The 25,000-nt window shown below is 40.2% G+C and overlaps 1 protein-coding gene across 5 annotated transcripts in view; it reads right to left on the reverse strand.

Annotated features, from left to right (window-relative positions):
• Nucleotides 1-24,572, reverse strand: part of LOC135113644 (serine/threonine-protein kinase Kist-like) — an 88,104-nt gene extending 63,532 nt beyond the window's left edge. For 2 of the 5 annotated variants that reach the window (XR_010274919.1, XR_010274920.1), the window contains exons 1-10: nt 24,388-24,571; nt 22,949-23,114; nt 22,270-22,415; nt 21,685-21,832; nt 14,313-14,467; nt 13,688-13,806; nt 13,192-13,328; nt 12,738-12,907; nt 10,804-11,025; nt 5,094-5,257 (exon numbers count right to left, since the gene is read on the reverse strand). Coding sequence is in view for 1 of the 5 variants with exons in the window: in XM_064029063.1 (XP_063885133.1) it covers nt 10,811-11,025; nt 12,738-12,907; nt 13,192-13,328; nt 13,688-13,806; nt 14,313-14,467; nt 21,685-21,832; nt 22,270-22,415; nt 22,949-23,052 (1,194 nt within the window). In the remaining 4 variants the exon portion in view is untranslated. Of the gene's footprint in view, nt 1-5,093; nt 5,258-8,609; nt 11,026-12,737; nt 12,908-13,191; nt 13,329-13,687; nt 13,807-14,312; nt 14,468-21,684; nt 21,833-22,269; nt 22,416-22,948; nt 23,115-24,195; nt 24,347-24,382 lie in introns of those variants that run through there. The other 3 variants (XR_010274922.1, XR_010274921.1, XM_064029063.1) reach the window with 3 other exon arrangements.
• Nucleotides 24,573-25,000: the final 428 nt, after the last annotated feature.

A 25,000-nucleotide genomic window follows, 5' to 3' on the forward strand; every position in this document is an offset into this window, starting at 1 on the left:
GTATACCCATCCTGTTATGTAAATGAGACTTCTTACAGGTATCTCTTCCATCCCTCCCCCTCCCTCTCTCTCTCTCTCTCTCTCTCTCTCTCTCTCTCTCTCTCTCTCTCTCTCTCTCTCTCTCTCTCTCTCTCTCCTTAGCAATACTTTACAAGAGAGAGAGAGAGAGAGAGAGAGAGAGAGAGAGAGAGAGAGAGAGAGAGAGAGAGAGAGAGAGAGAGAGAGAGAGAGAGAGAGAGAGAGAGAGAGAATGGGGGGAGAGATTTTTAGACTCCAAACCGGTTTTCACATTCTTGTCCTTAATATTTAAGTACTAAACAGTCCGGAAGCTGGAACCTCACTAAGGGTGCAGGAGTAGTCCTGGTAACACACTCTCTCTCTCTCTCTCTCTCTCTCTCTCTCTCTCTCTCTCTCTCTCTCTCTCTCTCTCTCTCTCTCTCTCTCTCTCTCTCTCTCTCTTTGTCATGAAATACGGGAGATAAAATAAAACAAAATAAAAATAAAAACAAACAAGGAATCAAGCAAATAGAAGTAATGAAGAACAAATAAAGAGAAAATAAAAAGATAAACAGGAAATAACAATAACAATGAAAACAGGAATGAGAGAGAGAGAGAGAGAGAGAGAGAGAGAGAGAGAGAGAGAGAGAGAGAGAGAGAGAGAGAGAGAGAGAGGGGAAGGGAGGGAGGGAGGGAGAGAAAGTCGGAAAGAAGGACATAGCGAAGAACGTATAAACGGGATGGAAAGGATGTGAAAGCTGACGGGGAAAACAGTGAGGAGTAAATACTCACGGCAACAGATCTAAACAAAACGAAAAAAAAAAGATAAAAAGAAAAGAAACCAAAGTAAGAAAATGGTATTTATATATTTTAAAATGTATTAATTCATTATTTTTTATTTCATTTTTTTTATTTAGAAAGGTTGTGAAAAGTTACAGTTAAAAAATCCAAAGGGAAAGAAAATAGAGAAGAAAACTGTTAGAAAAAAAAAAAACTTGGGACGATGTAAAATAGAAAAATATGAAAAAAAAAAAGAAAGAAACAGTTAAGAAATATATACAAGAGAATACACCCATAAAAATCATGGTCTTCATTGAATAAGAAAAAAAAAACACATATATATATATATATATATATATATATATATATATATATATATATATATATATATATATATATATATATATATATATATATATAATACGGTAAACTCATATGTATATTTATTTACCAGGAATAGTGACAGAAGGGCACAAGTAAACTAAATATATATATATATATATATATATATATATATATATATATATATATATATATATATATATATATATATATATATATATATATATGGTAAAGAGAGAAAAGAAAAAAGAAAAGAACTATGAAGAAAGCCGGAGAAAAATGATTAAAATATGATTAAAAGGCTGCGAAAATAAAAGATAAAATAAAATAAAGAAAAAGAAAAAACAAAAACAAAATAACTGCGATAAAAGACACCGAAACCTAAAGAAAAAGAAAAAGGAAAAACAAGAAATAAAACAGAGGAAAAAAGAAAATAAAGGAAAAGAAAGGAAAAAAAGAAAATTAAAACATAAGAGAAGAAACTGTGCAGTCTCGCCTTTCCATCCTTATAAGGCGACGCAGATGATAAATTACTCCACAAAATTTACAACCAAGCATTCCTTCAGCGGAGTAAATAAATATGTAAGTAGATAAGTGGATAAATAAATAATGATTAACAAATAAATAAATAAACAGTTTCCGATGCTGTATTTATCCCACTAACCTCACTGGGAGAGAGAGAGAGAGAGAGAGAGAGAGAGAGAGAGAGAGAGAGAGAGAGAGAGAGAGAGAGAGAGAGAGAGAGAGCCCTTCCATCACAAAAAAATCCTTTCTGCAACTATTATTCCCCTGCGAGAGAGAGAGAGAGAGAGAGAGAGAGAGAGAGAGAGAGAGAGAGAGAGAGAGAGAGAGAGAGAGAGAGAGAGAGAGAGAGAGAAAGTTCTTCCATCCATCACAAAATAAAAAAAAATCCTTTCTGCAACTACTTTTCCCCTGAGAGAGAGAGAGAGAGAGAGAGAGAGAGAGAGAGAGAGAGAGAGAGAGAGAGAGAGAGAGAGAGAGAGAGACCGTCCCTTCTTTAATCATCTCCAGACATGCACCCACCTCCCGTATCAGTGAACAACCCGCCACCGAAAGGCAAGATCTGATGGCCACAGCAGAGAAGGAGACAGTTTTTTTTTTTTTTTTTTTTCGTTGGACAATAAATTCTATGTGAGTTTTCTCATTAAAGAGGGACAGTGGCGATAAGGTGTCCGCGCCATTAAGGAAGGGAATCTGTGTGTGTGTGTGTGTGTGTGTGTGTGTGTGTGTGTGTGTGTGTGTGTGTGTGTGTGTGTGTGTGTGTGTGTGTGTGTGTGTGTGTGTGTGTGTGTGTGTGTGTGTGTGTGTGTGTGTGTGTGTGTGTGTGTGTGTGTGTGTGTGTGTGTGTGTGTGTGTGTGTGTGTGTGTGTGTGTGTGTGTGGCAGATTGAGGTCAAGCTGTGACTTGTCCTCTCCGTTTCTTAATGGAAGAGACAAACCTATTTCTGGGTCAGCATGTGAGGGGACTGCATCTCTCTCTCTCTCTCTCTCTCTCTCTCTCTCTCTCTCTCTCTCTCTCTCTCTCTCTCTCTCTCTCTCTCTCTCTCTCTAACTTTTTTTTCTCGGATCCCGCGGAAGCTTTGCGTTATTGGACCTGGCTTTCCACTATATTTGCAAAGCATTGACATACAATACTAAATGGCCAAATAAATATCAATCAACTAGTCTCTCTCTCTCTCTCTCTCTCTCTCTCTCTCTCTCTCTCTCTCTCTCTCTCTCTCTCTCTCTCTCTCTCTCTTCTTACCTAACCCATCCTCCCTACCTACTTATCTACAGAACCAGATGAAGTTAAGCAGCATCCTCTGCCTACCAAGGTGACAATGATCACAATCTGTCATATATCATGCATCCACCATTCCTACAAAAAAAAAGTTATGCAACCTTCTCGTCCTATTTATCGTGATGTGGACCATTTATGTCACTAGAGATCCAGGAAACAGTAATTAGGTGACCAATTACCATTTTTCTTATAATAATGCTGCATTCCTCAGATACCCTGACAACGCTTCGTATTCTGAAAGGACTTTGCTTTCTCACCACGACTATTTTTCCAAAGCCACAGAGATGATTAGCCAGGTTCTCAAGAGAATTTCTTCTGTTAATAATGTAGAAATCTTGTTAATTTGTCACTAAAACCATTAAAAAAAAACACCCTTAAAAACCCATGTAACTTCAACTACGACCATCTAAAATTAGTGGAGGTGCAGACGGAAGTGTTTCAGACTATGGTCCAATGAAGGAAAGCGAGTGTCGTCTACCATAGGAGCCTTTCATAACTAGTGTATCTTCCGTATCTACCTGTGTGTATCCTGCTCAGAACACAACGCTCGCTGTTTACTGTCTAAGGCTTTGAAAACGGAAGCATATTTAGGGTCACACATACATTAACTCCACCAGTCCTGAGTTCCTTGTTTACTGCCTACAGGACTTATATTGGAGACATATTCAGGGTTACACGTGGATTAACTCGTCTCCACTGTCATTAGCTCTCTGTTTACTGCCCACAGGACTTACGAGTACAATGGAGTATATTTAGGGTTACACATGCATTAACTCTCCTTCACTGTCCTTGGTTCTCTGTTTGTTGCCTACAGGACTTACAATGGAGGTATATTTTGGATTACACTTGGATTAACTCTCCTCCACTGTCTTCATTGTCCCTTAATCTTCAATGGTACTTTAGTTTGCTTAGAATCTGTCAGTTGTCATTTTCTAGAACATAAACTAAGGGAACCTGCAAGAAGCCATCGGGCCTACACGTGGTAGTCCCTGTACGAAACACACCTATCTTCTTCCACCTACCATCCTCATCCCTAAACTCTTCTCACTTTTTTTTTTAAGCTCTGTAATGACTCAGCACTAATAGCCGGATTACTGAGTTTATTTCCTTTCCAAGACCGTTAGATCAGAGGCATTAAAATCGAGGCAAAAAGAATGCTTAACTCAATGGGGGCAAGAAAAGATAATGGGAGGGGGGGGGCAAGTGTGAAACATAACTGCTGACCATAAGGAAACTACAAGTGACTGCCTTCACCATATACATTCCTTCCGTCATCATTATGTCAAGAGGTGAAAGGACCTGCATCACTTAAGAATGAGTCCCGTGTTCACTCAATGCACCGTTGCCCTGTCATCACGTCATCAAGGTTCGTTGGATGGTTGGCGTGTTTGTGGAGAGAGAGAGAGAGAGAGAGAGAGAGAGAGAGAGAGAGAGAGAGAGAGAGAGAGAGAGAGAGAGAGAGAGAGAGAGAGAGAGAGAACCCTCTTAAGGTGTTCTGTAATAACTTTTCGAAACACGCAGCGTTCGTTTCTGGCAGCGGAAGGCAAGCGGCGCCCATCTAACCGAGAAAAGAATGAAAGGATGTTGCTTTCTTTCTGGGGTGACGAAGCTACGATGCGTCTATCGACAATACCTTCACGGAGTCGATCCAGATGTTTCCAAGAATATGTTGCTAATAATAAATACACCAACAACACCAAACCATGTGATAAAAATATAATCAGCAGAAGCATTAATAAATGCTGGGATGATGAGGTTACGATGTGTCAACTATTATAGCTATCAACAATATCTCCAAGCAGACGATCCAGATATTTCCAAGAATGTTGCTACAAATACACCACTATCAACAACAACAATAATCATAAGTGATAAAAGTATAGCCAGCATAGGTAGTAATAAAGCCTGCAACATTAGCATTGCAATGAGGAAGCGGCATGCGGAAGGACAGGTAGAGAAAAGCCTCGAGTTCACCACCACCACCACTACTACCATCACCAGTCACCACGACCACGCGAGACACGGTTACTGGGGACGCTGGGTAGCAGGAGGAAGAGGATGAGACGTAAAACTTACCGCTAGTCTAGAAAACCCTCGCAAACCAGTTTTTGGGAGTGGGGAATGAAAGAGGTGGGGAGGAGAGATGGGCGAAAACAAACCAACAGGGTACCTACTTGATGGAGCGAGGGAAGGGGAAGGGATGGGCAGGGATGGGTGCAGGCAGGCGCTGGTGGTGGTGCCAGGGGCGAGTCACATGCGTTGTTGGAGGAAATTACTAGGTACAGGACACACCGCGGCCCGCCCTCTTGATGTAAGATGAGCGGCGGCGACTGACGCTCTGAAGAAGGCAAGAACGCGTGTAAACAAGTGAATATAAATGTTGATATATGTATTTTGCTCAGATGTTTCACGGCGCAGGGGAGAAGATACCGGTGTTTTATCGGAGCACTCAGCAATAATTCGTGCGAGGTGACAACAAGCCCCGTTCATGTGCATACTGGCTGCCTTACCAGGACCACTTGACGGTTAGGCTTTGAAAACTTCCTCTGGTTAACTCTCAACGCCCAGAGCAAAAAGCAACGTATAATTTGTGTGCATTTGTAAGCGACCTACACAAGGTTTTACTCACTGTGTGCCCGCGGAAAGGCGCCACACGGTACACACCCTCTCCTCGCCTTTCTTTTACTTGTCCTAGTTCCTACATTTCGTGCCTTATGACACTTTGGCCCGGCACCTCTACTAATTTAAAAGGCTCTAATAGTTTAAGTTGCACGAGTTTTTAAGGGTGTTTCTATGAGTTCAGTGGCAGATTAAGATTTCTACATTAGTAACATAATAATCACTCGTAGGAATCCGGCTTGTTATCTCCGTGGCGAGAGAACTAGCCGGATTCTTACGAGTGATTATCCTGCTAATAATGTAAAAATCTTAATCTGCCACTGAAATCATAGTGTTTCTGAATACGAGCCACCTAAAGAGTCACCGCGCTAGTAAACAAGAGGAGGGGAGACGTTTCTCTTCCTGTCTTTCTCTTTAGAGCCTTGTAATCTTATCGGAGTTGATGGTCAGTGCCAAGCATGAGGAAAATATTACAAGCAAACATATGACAGATCTATGTTTGGATTTATCACTGTCTTATGACCTGCATGTTAAAATATATTACAGTTAATGCCTGATTGACTCTTTCTCTCTCTCTCTCTCTCTCTGTCCGGTCAAGTTGTGGGATCCTTTTGGGGCCTACCAATAATATATATGTGTGTGTGTGTGTGTGTGTGTGTGTGTGTGTGTGTGTGCATTGCATGATACTAGCAATATATTTCCATATAACAAAATTATACAAAAAAAAAGGAAGGAAGGATGGAAAGAAAGAAGGGAAAGAAAAAGGAAAGGAAAGGAAAAAAAAGAAAAAGAAAAACAAGGAAAGAGAAAAGGAAAGAAATTAACAAAAATCAGAAAGGAAGCTGGACAGGACGAGGTGAATCACTGCAAGACAACCCACTAATGACTACTAGTTTGTGGTGGGGCAGGAAAGGGGAGGCCCAGGAATCAGGCCAGACAAGGAGACAAGGAGCTCAGGTAACGGGACACCACCTTCTTTACATTTACATTGTTTTGCTGCATAACTGACCATTAACCACCACCACCACCGCCATCAACATTCTCCTTCCTCACACGAATGCTTGACGAGACGTGTTGTGTGCAGTGTGTGTGTTAAATTCTCTGCTTTCTTGGCTCTTTCTCAGGAGCCACACATTTTCCTTGGTATATGTTCTAGCTTTTTATTCTCTATTTAATCATACTTAACACACTTCACCCAATTATTCTCTCCTTATCTCCTGTAAGAACTACCTGCATAAGGTTTGTATCAAAGAAAATCTAAGAATATTTAAGAACATAACATAAAGAGTAAGGAAAGCTGCAAGAAGCCATCAGGCCCATACGTGGCAGTCTGTATGAAACATACCTACTTATTTCCACCTATTATTCTCATCCATAAATTTGTCTAATCTTTTAAAGCTCCATAATGACTTGACACTAACAACCCAATTACTGAATCTATTCCATTCATCTACAACTCTATTTGAGAACAAGTTTTTTTTTCTTTTTACATCTAGCTCCATCAAGCTTTATATCTCTACCTACATCATTCTACACCAGTAGTTCTCAAACTTTGTTCTTCAGTGGCACACTAAAGGTACAGTAATCAGATTGTTAATGCTGAGTTATTAAGGAGCTTTAAAAGAAGAGTAGACAAATTTATGGATGAGGATGACAGATGGAAATAGGTAGGCCTGTTTCATAGAGAGACTGCCACGTGTAGGCCCAAAGGGTTCTTGCAGTTTCCTTTATTTTTTTATGCTATTATGTACAACTTGGACTTTAATGGTACACCAAACTTGTAGTCAGTGTAGTGCAGGCTTACTAAAAGACACAAATTTAAAAACAAATAACTATCTAGAAAAACTAGGCAGCACACTTTAGTGGTAGTTAAAGCACAGTTTGTGAATCACTGTTCATCTTAGATTATTCCCAGTCAGAGTGTATAAGAGGAAGACAAATGAAACCTGTATTATTTTACCTTACCTTGATGCTAGTCTAGACTGTTCCTGATTACTCAGTCAAGGTCAACATGTACACAGCAGTACAAGCCAACACATCATTGATAAAAAAAACAGTATTCTTGAGTTACCATGATGTTAGGTTCTACATTTGTCCCTCATAAAAAAAAAAAATATAAAGATAAATAAAAGCTATCTATCTATATACCAGGTCAGCAATCCCACACAGGCTGGCCCAGGCAAAGCACTACACACACACATCATTCACACTCTCTGCCCTTTCAGCCCCCCCAGTGGAAAGGGGCAGTCTTGTGGCCCACCATACTACACCCCTATATTTATAAGTCAGCAAATAAATTAAATTACAAAAATAATCTCCAACTATTTCCCATTAGCTATTCATTTTTCATGTAACTGCATAATAATGAAATCTGCATCAGTATTACCTCTGCCTTGTCTGCACACATTCCATGTATATTCACATGTATATACATGTGAATATACATTCCATGTATATTCACTTCTGATATAACTTTTTGCAACTCTCTCCATTACTTTTGTAATCTAATGTAAAAGTTTTCTTATATTTGCAGTACTTTGTCTTCCTGCTCAATTCCAGCCACTATACATGCTACATCTATCTATCTATCTATCTAAATACCAGGCTGGCAATCCCACACAGGGTGGCCTACAGACCACCACACACACACACACACACACACACACACACACACACACACACACACACAGACAATCATTCACACTTGTGCCCTGTAGGCTCTTGGTGGAAAGGGCTAATCTCATGGACCACTGTACTACACTCCAGGAGCTTAGGCATAGCACAGCTGACCAAATACATTCACATATTATTTACACACTCTGAGAAAATGCTACAATTAACAGTTCATTCTCAGTTGAGATTTTTTTTCTTTGGTATAGATTTTTTTTTATCAATCTTAGAACTTTACCATTAGTGTCATTAGTGTCATTCTCAACCCAAGTGAGTGAGAATTACAAAGCTATTTCCAAACTGGATATTTTTAGTCAACATTTCCTAAGACTTTTCCAAATGAAGATTATGATGCCCTGAAATCTTTCCATCTCTTTCTTTTGAATGAGAAATCAAAGAAATTTACTATAAAATATTTAATATAATTTGTACTCCATAAAACTTTGGACAAACAGACAATTACATACTAATTATGATGGCTTATAAGACACCTCCTGAAGCTTGGTAAATACCTACCCACATATTCTGAATAAAGTGCAAATCCAGAACCAAGAGATGAGCATTAAGTCAAGTACTGTAACTTCAATCTCATTTTGCAGTCTGATTAAACATGTACAGTAACCCTTCCACTACCCAGACTCATCAGTATTCAGGTGTAGCTGTGTCTTGATGTTTTCCATACTGTTGTCTAATAAATGATGAGAATCAACCCTTTCACTGTGATATGTAACAATTCAATGCACTGAAAGTAATGCATGAAATCTTTACATGCATCTACAAGAAAGAAAGGGACGAAAAGAACAGATTTTGCAGTTTCTATCCAATATAATGTTTGGGAATGCCTGTAGAATAAGAAGAAATGTCCTGCACTCATTAGTAATTAAGGAAAGATGTACCAGACAGCAGTGAATGGGTTAATCAGACATGACCAAAATATCCAGCCAGACACAACATCCCAACTTGCCGTGTACAAATTAGGACAGACATTGGATGGATTACTGTACTGATGCCTTGGTAGTCAGCTCTGAATGATGCCTGATGGGTACATTACAGCATTGTACTTAATATATCATCAAAGTACCAAACAATCTGAGAACCACACTTGAAGAGCTGTGCAGGGTTTGGTTCACCCACTGTCAGGTTGGTCTTCCCTCCACAATGGGGAGTTTGGTAAACTAGTGATTGTCACCTGGCGGCAGCACCAGATATGCCCCCTTCTCACGCATAAGAGCAATATCAAATATGTCTAAAGTGTCATTCTATATACATAAAGATGCAATGAGCTTGTATTATAATTTTCTACACAATTTCTTCTGAGTAGTAACACAAGTAAAATCGAACTATATTCAAGAACAAAACTATTTCAGTTGATTTTCTAGTAAATATGGCATTAAGATTTATTTGATCATCTTGGAGATTTCCAAAAAAAAGTACACCATTAATAGAAAGCATATTAAGGTAGATAACAGTACAAATGAAGGCAACATGTCTGTGCCACTTAAAACTCCAAATTACACAGATCAACTTCCTAGTATATGGAATAACAATTTTAACTGGAAATAGGCAATCTGAGTTTCCTGGTGAGAGTAATGCTGTATATCTAACCAAAACAAACATTAATGCTGTATATCTAACCAAAACAAACATCTGACTGGCCCACCTAAGTTGAAGTTAACAAACACGTAGGTGGATAACAAGTTAATTACTGCTGCAGTGTCCATGCCACTCCATGAACCTGTGGCTTCCTTTATTCCTCTCCTGTTATGTCAGAGCAGTCCTGAGAGATGTTTGTTTTGGTTTTCAATTACTTTGCCATGTTGCTTGCTTCATGAAAGAGATGCTAAAATTCCCACAAAAATAACTATATCTATATATCACGATGTTATTGAGTATGTTATGTCATACTATATAGTGCTCTTATTTTTTTATTTTATCATTGTCCAAATCATTATATTTTAGACTTGTAATATCGTGTATTTAAAATACTGATAGCAGTATTACTAAATAATCATGAAAAATTTATTTTTTTGACTAACTTCTCTCAAAATTATCCATACAAGATATTTAAATGATGCAGAATTTTGAAAGTATCATAATGATCAATAGTGAATGCATCTGTATGCACATGGAATTTGTAATAACAATATTTTAGCTCATGTCACTAAGGGACATGCAGTAGTAATGACATCTGGCGAATTAGTTCCAAAAACTCCCCATTGTGCAAGCTTCCTCTGAATACTGGTTTGTCTTGCACATGTACTACTAGAGATGGTTGTCTTCTATAGCATGGCTACTTTAAGACTGCTTTTCCTATAAAATCTAGTTGTCATGTATGACTAGTATGATAAACCAACATGAATTCGTGCAGTGAAGACACAAACAAACAAACAAACAAACAAACAAAACAAACATACACACACACACACACACACACACACACACACACACACACACACACACACACACACACACACACACACACACTAATAAAAAAACAATTTTGTACTCTACAAATGCTGAAAAGTAAGGAAAGCTCAATTGCTCAAACACTTATGTGCTCCACCAACACATACACACACACGCACACACACACACCTCAGCATCAGAAGAATTCTCTCCTCATCCAATACTCTGGAGGGTAAAAAGTGGCCACCAGTGTGTGTCCCATGAAGGGCACACCAGACAGCTGGTCCAGGGCGGCCTCTGCCTTGCGGGCGCTGTGGAAGCAGACGTACAGGTGACCCAGCGATGGCTCCAGGTGGTGGCCCTGCACCGCCCCCTGTCTGCCACACAGGCTCACCACCATGTTCTCCATCTCTGCAAGGAGGGATATCAGGGCTGACTTTTGAACTCAGCTACATTATTCAGACTGACTTTCTTAATATTTGGGCTGACTTTTTTAATATTTGGGCTGACTTTTTTAGTATTTGGGCTGATGTTTTTAATATCTGGACAGACTTTTTAAAATTTGGACTGACTTTTTAATATTTGGGCTGACTTTTTAATATTTGGGTTCACATTTTAATATTCAGACTGACTTTTTTAAATATTTGGACTGACTTTATAATATTTGGGTTCACATTTTAATATTCAGACTGACTTTTTTTAATATTTGGACTGACTTTATAATATCTGGACTAACTTTTTTAATATCTGGGCTGACTTTTAAAATTTGTGCTGATCTTTTAATATCTGTGCTGCATTTTAAAATTTGGGCTGACTTTTTTAATATTTGGAGACTAATATTTGGACTGACTTTTTTAATATTTGGATTGACTTTTTAGTATTTGGGCTGACTTTTAGAATCTGGGCTGACTTTTTAATATTTGGGCTTTTTAATATTTGGACTGACTTTTTAATATTTGGGCTTTTTTAATATTTGGACTGACTTTTTAATATTTGGCCTGACTTTTAAAATTTGGGCTGACTTTTTAATATTTGGGCTGACTTTTAAAATTTAGGCTCTTTTAATATTTGGGCTGACGTAAAATTTGGGCTGACTTTTTAATATTTGGGTTACCTTTTAAAATTTGGGTTGACTTTTTAATATTTGGGCTGACTTTTTAAATATTTGGCCTGACTTTTTTAAATATTTGGGTTGACTTTTTTTAATATTTGGACTGACTTTTTTAATATTTGGTCTGACTTTTTCAATATTTGGGTTGACCTTTTAATATTTGAACTAACTTTTTAACTCAACTACATTATCTGGGCTCACCTTTAAACTCAACTACATTATTTGGGGTGATTTTTTTTTGTCATCTGGACTGACTTTTGAATATTTAAGATGATTTTTAATATCTGGGCTGGCTTTTGAACTAAGCTACTTATTTGGGCTGACTTTTAAATATTTAGGTTGACTTTTTAACTAAATATTTGGGTTAAATTTTGAACTCAACAACATATTTAGCCTGACTATTCAATTAACTACACTAAAACCTCAATACATCTACCTTATTTAAGGGAAAGACCAGGTAGTCATCTCTGAAAACTCACTATATCTCTCATTTGTCACAGCAAAATCTTTCAGTTAACTCAGGTCTACACGAGATGAGGCATTCAGTAACATCACACAGTAAAGCAATGTTTTGTTCAACAGACAGCACAGTACCAAGATTTCTCCTATTTGTCCATAAGTGTACCAAGACTTTCCTTCCATTACTAGCCTGAGACTTTCTAATCACTTTCAAACAACAACAGCAGCAACACTTTACTCAACAAACAGTACAGTACAAAGATTTCTCCTGTTCATTTCATAATTTACCTACAACCTTTCATCCATAAACTTATCAAGACCTTCCTTCCAATACTGGCCTGAAATTTTCTATTCACTTTCATGAAACAACACCAGGTGCTCACTATACGCCAGTAGTGGGTACTGGTGAGGGTAGGCCACACAGTACCAAAATTTCTCCTATTCATTCCAAAATTTAGATGCAACCTTTCATCTTTAAACTTATCAAGACTTTCCTTCTATTTGTGATCTAAAATTTTGTAATCCCTTTGATAAAACAACACCAGTAGCTCACCATAAGCCAGTGGTGGATACGGGTGGGGGTCCGTCAGTGCCATGAAGCGCACCACACAGGTGGGGAGGTGAAGGAGGTCATGGAAGGAAGGACGAGGGCACCGCTGCAGCCAGGGGTCCTCCAGCAGCTGCCTGACTCCTTTCCGGTCCTCTGGGCACAACTGAATGCATCTGGGGCATTGATGGGAGTTAACTGACCTGCTTCATCACAGAGTGCATGTGAATGAGTTAACCTTCCATCTGCAAACAAGTGCAGTTGATCTAATTTACTATTCTGGTGGAGGAGGGCATGAATGGGACAGCCTAAGAGGTGGAGCAGTGCACTCACACACTTGAGGGAACCTCAAACTTTCTATCATCAGAATTAATAGACAGATAGATCAGCCATCTGTTTATCATTCTCTTTGCCATGTATCTCTCTATTCCCTTTCAAATAACCTATTTGCCAATTTTACCTTAAGAGGAATTTGTAGCACTCCTCAAGGTACTTTGGAGGGAAATTGGTTTTAACAGAGGTGATGGCGGAGTGCAAGTCCCCAGGCACGTCCTCACACTGGGAGCCCGCTGGGAACAGCTGTCTATTGATCATGCACTGGAAGGCAACACATCCTTACAGTGAGTCACCTTATATTGATATCTTTCAGTTAACAATTCATCCTTTCATTTCCATATGGTTCAAGACAAGGCTTTGAAAAAAATTGTAACTCTCAGAACAAATATTTGAAACTACCTGCTCTTTCCTGCATTTACAAGATGAAAGTAGAACAAAGGCAGCCCAAAAAAATGTAATACTGCACTTTAATATTTGCATCCCATCTTATACAGGCAACATCATATAAAGAAAAGGTGAAAACAATCTTTCAAACACCTCACTTCCTTTACATGACTGTCAGATAGATATATCTCCCATGAGATACTACCCACACAAGTCCTTCACTCACTCATACACACCTCTGCCACAATACAGCCAGCGCTCCACACGTCTGCTGCCGTTCCTGGCTTCTCTGCTGACTCCAAGTTGTCCTCCGCTACAGCCTTGCTCCACACAACACACTCTGGGGCCTGATACCCTGAGGAGAACACAGGAAAATGTGAGAAAAAAAGGAAAATATGCAACACCACTATTTCTTGTCCTTCTGCAGCTTCTCAACATATTCTGGAGCTTGATACCCTGAAGAGGACAAAGAAAATGTGAGAAAGGGAAAATAAACAGCATCACTAATTCTCCTTTCGCAGCCTCTCTCAAGTTCATATTAAGTCACTGTTCCTCACTGGTCTTTTCCATAAGTCTCTGTCTTCTACTATCTCTCCACTCAACCCTCTCTCTCTCTCTCAAGTCACCTCCAATGCTGGCCCTCCATCTCTTCTTTGGCCTGCCTTGTCTTCTTCCATCCACTTCCATATCTACATATTCTTCTGCCAGTGTACTATTCCCCCCTTCTTTTAATGTGACCAAACCAATTCACTCTTGTATTTTCTTTGATACAGGCAGCACCACTAATCACAAATATGAATGATGCAGAAGACTTCAACACAAGAGTTTCAAAGACGGTGGAAGCTACAGTCAATGCCCTACCTTTGCTCTGCACAGCATGGGTGAGCTCCTCCGATGTAGTGAAGCTCACACCAAAGTCTATGAGCTTGAAGGTTGCCAGGTCTGCATCCCACAGAATATTTGGGGGCTTGAGGTCCCCATGCACCACTCCCTTGTCATGAAGATGCTGCAGCCCCCTAGGTGGATAAAAGAAACATGTCAAAAATTATAGGCCACATGCACCTTTGGCTCTACATACATACATACATACATACATATAACAAGGGTGTCTCTCCCAAACAGGGGAACAGCCAAGACAAGGCACACAACTTTCACATTCACACTCATTCACACCATTCTTGTTTGGCTTTACAAGGCTTTTAAAACTGGATTTATCCACACAGTAAACCACAACAAATTGCTGATACTAATTGTCTTGGTAGATGCCTGCTACAAAAAAGGCACCTTATGATTACTGTGGGGAAGAACAGCTTCATATTAGGCTAATCTTGCATAAAAAGCAAATACATGTAAGAATACTGACAAACACTACACACTCAGTCCCTCCTGCTTCTGTATTTCCTCCTTCCTATAATCTGAACTCTTTCAAGAAAGAGGTTTCAAGATACTTATCCTTAATTTTAATGATCACTTTTGACTCCGTTTGGGAACCAGCACCTCAGTGAGCCTTTTTTTTAATCATAATTTTGTTGCTCTTGGTTGGTGCCCCTCCAACAAGAAAAATTAAATAAATAAAAAAGATATGCCAAACCTAACTACATGATTACATAAGGGCACTGAAGGTATCAATGTGGTAATTGAATCTAGAGAACAATCTTAACAAAAGGATGTGGGCAGTAGCTGTTTAATACACTGTGCAGTTATTGTGGCAGCAATTGCAGCAATGAATCACTGTGGCTCATCTAATATTTAGAAACAATGTGCACTGAAGGTTATGTAACGTGACTATTTTTGTTTCCCTGACCACCGCTATTATCCCTGGGGAGAGGTTCTACAATTTAAGTCCTCAGGTCGAACTGCTCTTCTGGTATCAACCATAAGTGTCTTGACACCCCCTCAACTTTTTCTTCATTAACTTCTGCAACATTCACAGTCTTAGATCTAAATTTCAATCTGTAGAACACCACCTCTCCTCTACTAAACCTCATCTTCTTTCCTTCACTGAAACACAGGTGTCTGAGGCAACTGAAAGTAGCCCCTTTTCTGTTCCCTCCTACTTTCTCTATCCTCATTTTCAATCCAAAGCTGGATATTGCATTTATGTGCACAACGACTTAACCTGCTCTCATGCCCACACTCTTGAATCTTCAGAGTTTTCCACTCTCAAACTAATTTTATCTTTGCCGTATACCTCTCACCTAATTCCTCTGACTATAAGAAATTCTTTGACTACTTAACTTCCAAAGTGGAGCACATTCTGACTCTCTTCCCTTTTGCAGAGATCTCCATTCTTGGAGATTTCAATGTTCCCTTTACTGATCATCCTGGTGAACTAGCCTTTAACTTTGCTATCCTCCATGACCTAGAGCAATTGGTGCAACACCCTACTCATATTCCTGACCATCTTGGAGATACGCCCAACATTCTTGACCTTTTTCTAACCTCCAATCCTGCTTATGCTGTTACCCTCTCCTCTCTGTTGGGCTCCTCCAATTATAATCTCATTTCAGTATCTTGTCCTATCACTCCACTACCTCCTCAGGATCCCCCTAAGTGGAGGTGCCTCTGGCATTTTGCCTCAGCTAGTTGGGGGGACCTGAGGAGGTATTTTTCTGATTCTCCTTGGAATGACTACTGCTTCCATGTCAGAGACCCATCTCTGTGTGCCAAGCGCATAATAGAGGTGATAGTGTCTGGCATGGAGGCGTACATTCCTCACTCTTTTTCTCAACCTAATCTTTCCAAACCTTAGCTTAACACAGCCGGTTCTTGTGCTATACATGATAGAGAGGTGGCCCACAAAAGGTACTTGAGCATTCCATCATCAGAATCTCATGCACTTTATATTTCTGTCTGGAACCATGCCAAGTCTGTTCTCCAACTAGCCAAAACCTCCTTCATTAATAGAGTGTCAAGATCTTTCAAGTTCTAACCCTCCTTGTGACTTCTGGCACCTAGCCAAAAACATCTCCAATAACTTTGCTACTTCTTCTTTCCCTCCTTTATTTCAACCAGATGGCACCCCTGCTATCACAGCTATCTCTAAACTGAAATCTTTGTTCAAACCTTTGCTAAAAATTCTACCTTGGATGATTCTGGGCTTGTTCCTCCCTCTCCTCCACTCTCTCACTACTTCATGCTACCTATTAGAATTCTTCGCAATGATGTTTTCCATGTGCTAGTTGGCCTAAACCCTCGGAAGGCTTATGGACCTGACTGGGTCCCTCCTATTGTTCTCCAAAACTGTGCCTCCATGCTGCAACGTTGCATCTCTAGCTATCTTCTACCATTATTTTCATGCTAACTGCTCTTCTGATCTTGCTAATTGCATGCCTCCCCTCCTCCTGTGGCCTTGCTGCACAAGACTTTCTTCTTTCTCTCATCCCTATTCTGTCCATCTCTCTAATGTAAGAGTTAACCACTATTCCCAATCAATCATCCCTTTCTCTGATAAACTCTGGAACTCCCTGCTTGCTTCTATATTTCCACCTTCCCATGACTTGAATTCTTCCAAGAGAGAGGTTTCAAGACATTTATCCTTCAATTTTTTATTACCACTTTGGACCTTGTTCTGGGACTGGCATCTCAGTGGGCTTTTTTTTTCTTGGATTTTTGTTGCCTTTGGCCAGTGTCCTTCCTACATAAAAAAAAAAAAAAAAGGGCAAACTTTTTCAACTCTGTCATCATCTATCTTTCCTTCTTGCTAGAAGTTTGCCTACATTCAGCCAGTTCCTAAAAAGGGTGACTGTTCTAATCCCTCAAACTACCGTCCTATTGCTTTAATTTCCTGCCAATCTAAAGTTTTTTTAATCTCTCTTCAGCAGGAAGATTCTTAAACATCTATCACTTCACAACCTTTTACCTTATCACCAGTATGGGTTCTGTCAAGGCCACTGTACTGGTGATCTTCTGGCTTTCCTTACTGAGTCTTGGTCATCCTCCTTTAGAGATTTTGATGAAACTTTTCCTGTTGCCATAGACATAACAAAATCTTTTGATAGAGTCTGGCGCAAAGCCTTGATTTCCAAACTACCATCCTATGGCTTCTATCTTTCTCTCTGTAACTTCATCTCAACTTTCCTTTCCAACAACTCTATTGGTGCTGTGATAGACAATCACTGTTCTTTTAAATCTATTAACAGTGGTGTTCCTCAGGGTTCTGTCCTGTCACCCACTCTCTTCCTATTATTCATCAATGATCTTCTAAACCAAACTTCTTGTCCTATCCACTCCTGCACTGATGATACCACCCTGCACTTTTCCATGTCATTTCATAGAAGTAAACAGTTCATGCAGGTAACCCACAGAACACCTGACTTTTGATCTCTAAAATTTCTGACTGGGGCAGGGCAAAATTGATATTATTCAATGCCTCAAAAACTCAATCCCTCCATCTATCAACTCAATACAACCTTCCAGACATCTATTCCCTCTTCTTTGATGACACTCAACTGTCTCCCTCTTCTACACTGAACATCCTTGGTCTGTCCTTTTCTTATAATCTAAACTGAAAACTTCACATCTCATCTCTAGTTACAACAGCTTCTATGAAGTTAGGCATTCTGAGACATCTCCACCAGTTTTTCTCACTCTTCCAGCTGCTAACACTGTACTGGGGCCTTATTCATCCATGTATGGAGTATGCTTCACATGTCTGGGTGGGGGGGGATTTCACTCATACTGCTCTTCTAGACAGAGTGGAATTGAAATCTTTTTGTCTCAACAACTCCTCTCCTCTGACTGACTGTCTTCAGCCTTTTTCTCATCGCCACAATGTTGCATCTCTTGCTATCTTCTACTGCTATTTTCATGCTAACTGCTCTTCTGATCTTGCTAACTGCATGCCTTCCCTCCTCCCACAGCTTCATTGCACAAGACTTTCTTCTTTATCTCACCCCTATTCTGTCCACCTCTCTTATGCAACAGTTATCCAGTATTCTCAATCATTCATCCTTTTCTCTGGTAAACTCTGGAACTCTCTGCCTGCTTCTGTATTTCCATCTTCCTATGACTTGAACTCCTTCAAGAAAGGTTTCAAGACGCTTATCCTTCAATTTTTGACTACTGCTTCAGACCCTATTCAGGGACCAGCATCTCAGTGGGCTTTTTTTATTGGATTTTTTGTTGCCCTTGGCCTGTGTCCCTCCTACTTAAAAAAAAAAAAAAAAAAAGTGATTAGTTACAGCAGTGTCCTCCCTTTTAGTTGTCTCTTATGACATGCAATATAGTGGCAGCATTTTTAGCCCCTGCCACAAAGCAGTGTGTGTGTGTGTGTGTGTGTGTGTGTGTGTGTGTGTGTGTGTGTGTGTGTGTGTGTGTGTGTGTGTGTGTGTGTGTGTGTGTGTGTGTGTGTGTGTTTGTTACCTTATCTTGCTCATCCTGTGTGGGACTGCTAGCCTGGTATACAGAGATAGTTACAGCAGCAGTTTGGAGCCTGATTTTCAAGGATAAACAGTACTTTGGGATTAGCAGGTATTTCACCAATCCACTGACAGCTACTGTGTCAGGATATGTCACCTGATATCAGTTTCCAAGCAACACAACTATGGACTTACCAGATCAATTTCTTTTCTTTCTATGTTCCTCCTTAAGACATTATCTTTAATGCACCCACTGGCATTACATATTTCATGACAAAATATTACACATGCCTTACCCAATAACTTCTCTCCCACAGCTAAACTGATGTTATCAACCTGCTATTGAACACTTCACTGCTGCTCTCGCAGGGCCTCTTATTCCTCAAGGATCTGAGTCACAAAGTGAACATGCAGGTCCCATAACTGTATTCTACAGATGCACTGTTGAGAAAACTCTAACTTGGTAAAAGAAATGCATAAAAATTTTTTTTACAAACTGGTGAATTATTTTGATAACATAAAAGTGTTAATCTTGTGGTGACCTTATGAAGCTAAAGAAGATAAAAGAAACAAGAAAAGAAGACAGATGAATGAAAGGAACACTAAAACATGAAGAAGAGAGAGGGAATATAGAAAACAAGAAAACCCAGCACCAACCCAGCTATTTTGTTTAGGTTAGGTTGACATGAAGTGATGGGAAAGCCACATAGATCTGACCCCACAAAGAGAGAAGTTATAAAACTGTGACTGTGTCCAAGGAGACCCAGACAGAGATGTAGAGGTCAGGTGAGTCAGATATAAATAAGGAAAAGGCAGGCACAGCACTGAGGGGACACTGAATGCAAACGAGGGGAAAAGTGAGGTGAACCATGGGAATTTACTATTCTCACCTTAATTATTCCCAACTTCTTACTTAGCTTTATACCCAAACTCCTCCCTGATACCCTGATTGGTTAAAGACATATATTGCCATGCCTATGGGCAGGTCATGTGTATGAAGTGAATTACTGCATGTGAATTATGTGAAATGTATGGGACTTTCACCTTTAACACAGATACCTTTTCAGGGAAAAATGTAACATAAACTAAGGTATATCATGTCAACTAACTAAGGTAGAAGTGAGATAGCAGACAACAGACTGCAGAGAGAGCAAAGAGCAGAAGCAGAGAGGTTGCAGAGGTTCCTGACCTGAGAGGAGTCTGAGGTAACATGGACAAGCACATCCTAATACTCGTACTTGTAAGTGGAGCTTAGAAGTTTGTAATGCAGTTTCAGTAATTATTCTCATGAAGGTGAAAAGGAGGAAGTAATTTGTAAGATGTTTTATTGTTAGACTGTTTCAATATAGGATTTTGTGTTTGATTTTCTGTGTACACTCATACCTCCACACTATGGACCTCACTTTAATAGATTTCTGAAGCAGTGGACAAAATCTGGAGCAGCTGACTCAATTTCAAAGTCCTGCATGCTACAGATCAAGTTGCGGCAACAATGGACATGAGCCACTGCTTCAAGAACTGACCACTTGTTGCAGGTGGTCAGTTTGTTTACATCAGTGTAACAACACATGCAGCTCATTGCTCCATGGTTTTTGCCTTTTTTATGTGTTGTATTTGAATTATCATAATTTTTTATAATCATGCCATCCCATGTAACCATGGTTGGTACCCAGGAGAGCAGCAGCAGTGACAAGGAAGACAAGATGCTGGTGACATTGCCAAAACTATTGGAGGTGTGTAGCTGTATGGACACTGTGCTACAATTTGTGGAACACATGAAGATTAGAGATATCAGTGTTCATTATGGAAATCTCAGAATTCCCTGAGAAGCCATAATTAAAGAACAACTTCAAAGTGACAAGCAGTTAAAATTAGACAGCTTTTTCAAACCAATACAGACTCTGCAATCACCTGATGCACCAGCAGTACCAGCCAGCTTTGCAGCTCTAATGAAGTACTACTGGTTGAAGGGTGTGCTGGTGGTACAGATGTATCAGTAGTACGTTAACAATGTGAAGTAGAGTTTGGTGGTTTGTTAGGTGACAGGGAGGGTGGACAGGCTGGTACCACTGGTGCATCAGGTGACTGCAGAGTCTGTACTGGTTTAAAAAAAAATTGTCTCATTTTAATTGCTTGCTACTTTCAAATTGTTCTTTAATTATTTATGGCTTCTCGAAGAATTCTGAGATTTCCATAATGAACACTGATATCTCTATTCTTGGTGTGTTCCAGAAATTGTAGCACAATATCCATACAGCTACACACCTCTGATAGTTTTGGCAATGTCACCAGCATCTCATCTTCCTCATCACTGCTGCTACTCTCCTGGGTACCAACCATGGTTACCATGGATACCATAGGATGGCATGGTGTGCTTGATTAAAAGTACAGTACAGTACTGTATTTATTCCTCTGTCTTTTGCAATGTAATCATTGATATTAGCCACTCCTAACATAACCTAATGCTTTGTGTCAGTACCTATGGACAATCAGCTTCACCGGACCGATATTCCCCCCTTTTAGTCCATAGTATTGAGGCATGAGTGTATTTGTGTAATTTCTTGACTTCAATGACTTACATTGCATAGCTCTGACATAAAATTTGGGTACTACTGTGAACTAATTTTGTGGAAAGTTATTGGCAAGCTGCTGAAGGTGAATAGCCAGAGATTATCATTGCAATTAATTTTTAATGAAGTAAATGTAGAAAATATAACAGTGTATAATATACTCCCTTGTGGCCATTACTAGAATAACAGAATTCACACAACCATGCAACTTGCAAGGACGAAAACATACAAAAAAATGGGCACCCACAGTTTTACATTTTTATCACTCAGGCTTATACCAGGTTAGAGTTTTCTCAGTAGTACCTGAGCAGGTGTGTGGTGAGGGTGGTGACGAGCCAGGGTGAGCAGGGCTGGTGGTCGTAGCTCAGCAGGACATCCCTCAGTGTGGGACCAAGGAGCTCCTGCACCAGGATGTCTCGGCCCCTCCACTGCAGCTCTCCAATGTGCCGCACTGAAAACACCATTGGCTTAGTGCACTAATATTCATGTGATACAGAGAGAGAGAGAGAGACAGAGAGAGAGAGAGAGAGAGAGAGAGAGAGAGAGAGAGAGAGAGAGAGAGAGAGAGAGAGAGAGAGAGAGAGAGAGAGAGAGAGAGAGAGAGAGAGAGAGAGAGAGAGAGAGAGAGAGAGAGAGAGAGAGAGAGAGAGAGAGAGAGAGAGAGAGAGAGAGAGAGAGAGAGAGAGAGAGAGAGAGAGAGAGAGAGAGAGAGAGAGAGAGGGGAGGGTTTTTGTTGCTGCAAGAACAAATATGTGGTGCCAATCTGTGTGTGTGTGTGTGTGTGTGTGTGTGTGTGTGTGTGTGTGTGTGTGTGTGTGTGTGTGTGTGTGTGTGTGTGTGTGTGTGTGTGTGTGTGTGTGTGTGTGTGTGTGTGTGTGTGTTTATTACCTAGGGGTGCTCCTGTTGCCGCCAAGGACTTGAGGAAGAACAGCTCCCTCTGCAGCGCCCCCTGGTACTGCTGGTGCCGCCGGAACACCTTCACAGCCACACACTCTCCCTGAAGACAGTCCTCCCCCTCATAAACCTCACAACACCTGCAACAACACTTGCCATGGCTTTCTGCTTTCTCAACTATAAATTCTTCATCCATCATCTATCCTAGGTTTCCTGTCCTACATTAGACATCAAACTTTGACCTGTCCATCTGCACTATCCCATTCTGTCACTCTCAACTAATTCTCTATCTCACTCACCTACCTGTCAGAGTATCTACAAGTACAGTCATCCCTTGTTATTCATGAGTGTTAGGAAACAGGCAAACCTGTGGATAAGGACAATCCATGGAAAATTAGTGCCCTCCTTAAGAACATTCATGACCCCCCAAAAACCTTGTTTAAGTCAAGAAAACTGCATGTACATAGTTACAATTTTACTTACCAATTAACAAAAAATAAAGAGAAAAAGTAATGAACATGGGTAGGTTGCCTCTCATCGCTGTCTCTGTTATTTGAATTTCTGGTTGGCAGCAATATGAGTAAAAATGAAACCATGGATACTGAAACTGCGCTTAACGAGGGATGACTGTACTAAGCACATGAGAGGAGGCAGGAGTGAGGGAGAAGCTTACCTGCCCACAGCTATTCCACTATGAACCCTGAATCTTCCAAAGGGTGCCACCAGCTCCAGACCTTCAGGGAGCTCCTGGAACTGGTACACAGGGGCCAGGGCCATTCTCAGGGGCTTGTCAGGGATAGAAAGGGTCCATCTTCTCTCCAAACAGGTAACTGTGCCATCTAGAGTAAAAATGTATTCTTTAATTATCATCATTGTCAGCCTACTGAAATTAGTTAAGGTAGGTTTAAGTAAGACTGTATTTGTTTGGGTCACAACAGCGATACCATTTGGTCATTCCTAGTCCACGTCATAATCATTACCTTACATGGTGCGATGTTATCAGCTGGTTTGTGGCTTTTTTTTTCTTTTTACACTCATTTATAATACACTTCTATATACCACACCATCAATCCAACATGGGGTGGCCCAGACAAGGCACCACACACTCACACACATCATAAGCACTCTTAGCCCTGTTGGCCCCTGATGGAAAGTGACAGTCTTGTGGCCCACCATACTATTAACAGAGTATAATACAATATTAATCACCAAGACCATAATTGGTTTTAGAGTTTGGTTAAGGTACACTAAGTTAAATTAAGTTTGGCTAAATTTTACAATGATTTTTACTGCCCTCAGTTAGGTTACACAAAGTTACATTAGGATAGGAAGCCAAACTTCACAGATTTTTGCTCCCTTTACCCAAAACACTACAGATTCCTATCATGCCCAGGGTTGCTGTGGACATGGAGAGAGAAAAAGGGAAACTGGACCTTGCATCTCTTAATCACTGGATACTGTGCTCCTGACAGTTTTTGCCCTGCTCCCAGTGTCACTTCTTTATTCACTGAGAATTTGTGAAACGAGAACCTTGTCCAAATAAACTGGTCACATCATTTTGCAGAGGCGGAAAATGTAGACAAGTGTGTGTATTGTACTGCTTGTGTCTGCTGGCACAAGCTACATCACTCAGTCCTTCACTCTGTCAAACCTTCAACATTACTTTCAATGGACTTGAGCTACCCCAGTTCTCCACAGACAATTTTCTCTACTTGCTTGACTAGCCAGATTAGCAAGGAGAGTATAGAATAAAGGGCAGGGCAGCACACAATAAAGAGGCACACTGGCACAGAAGAGATAGAAATCAGTGACTGATGCAATAACTCTATGCCAGAAGCAAAGTCAGACAACAATTTCATTACGGTCCTCCTTACCAGTCCCTGCGTCAGTATACTCCAAGATATGACAAATTAGAGTCACCTTTATGGGTTATATATTCAGGTCCTCACAGAATCAGTTGCAGGACACACCCCACCATACAGCTGATCTCATCCTGGAAGGCGCCCTTAACTACCGCCCTTCACTCACACACCACATTGACCCAACATCTTCCAGTCACCTGCCCTCCAACACTCAAGTAATGTCACGCTGTACACTTATCACACACCTCACCTTAGTCTCCGCCGTAAAGCATCTTCGATGAATTTAAAGTCAATAAGCGCGGGGAACCCAAACATTGCATCACAGTTTGCCGCGTCGCTTTTGTGGGTTCCGAGTCCAAGTGATAATCTTTGAGAGGTTGCAGCTTCCCGTTTGTCCCGCGCTCACTATCACACCTCCAGTCTCCCACGGCGCTCGCTTCAAAACTTGGACCCATGATCAGAAAATGCTCTCATCACGATTATTTTCAAAGGCCACAGAGATGATTAGTCGGGTTCTTAAAAGTGCTTCTCCTGTTCATAATGTAGAAAACTTGTTAACCTGTAACTAGAACAACAAAACATTCTTAAAAACCCGCGTTACTTTAGCAAGGGCTTTTTGAATGTAGTGGTGCAGCGCGAAGTGTGTTAGAATATGGGTCTAAATTTGATGGACGTATGTACATAACATTTTTTTTTTATGCATGTATACACGTATTGACGCACGTAGAGGTTGTCATCATGTCACTTTCCCTAAACATCACTGCGAACTACGTATATACCACAAAACTACAAGAGATGACAATCAATGCCTAAATTGTCCAAGATATCAAGACATTATTTATTCACATACTGCGAGGGAAAGT

Source organism: Scylla paramamosain, chromosome 26, assembly GCF_035594125.1.
Source record: "Scylla paramamosain isolate STU-SP2022 chromosome 26, ASM3559412v1, whole genome shotgun sequence".
NCBI lineage: Eukaryota > Metazoa > Arthropoda > Malacostraca > Decapoda > Portunidae > Scylla > Scylla paramamosain.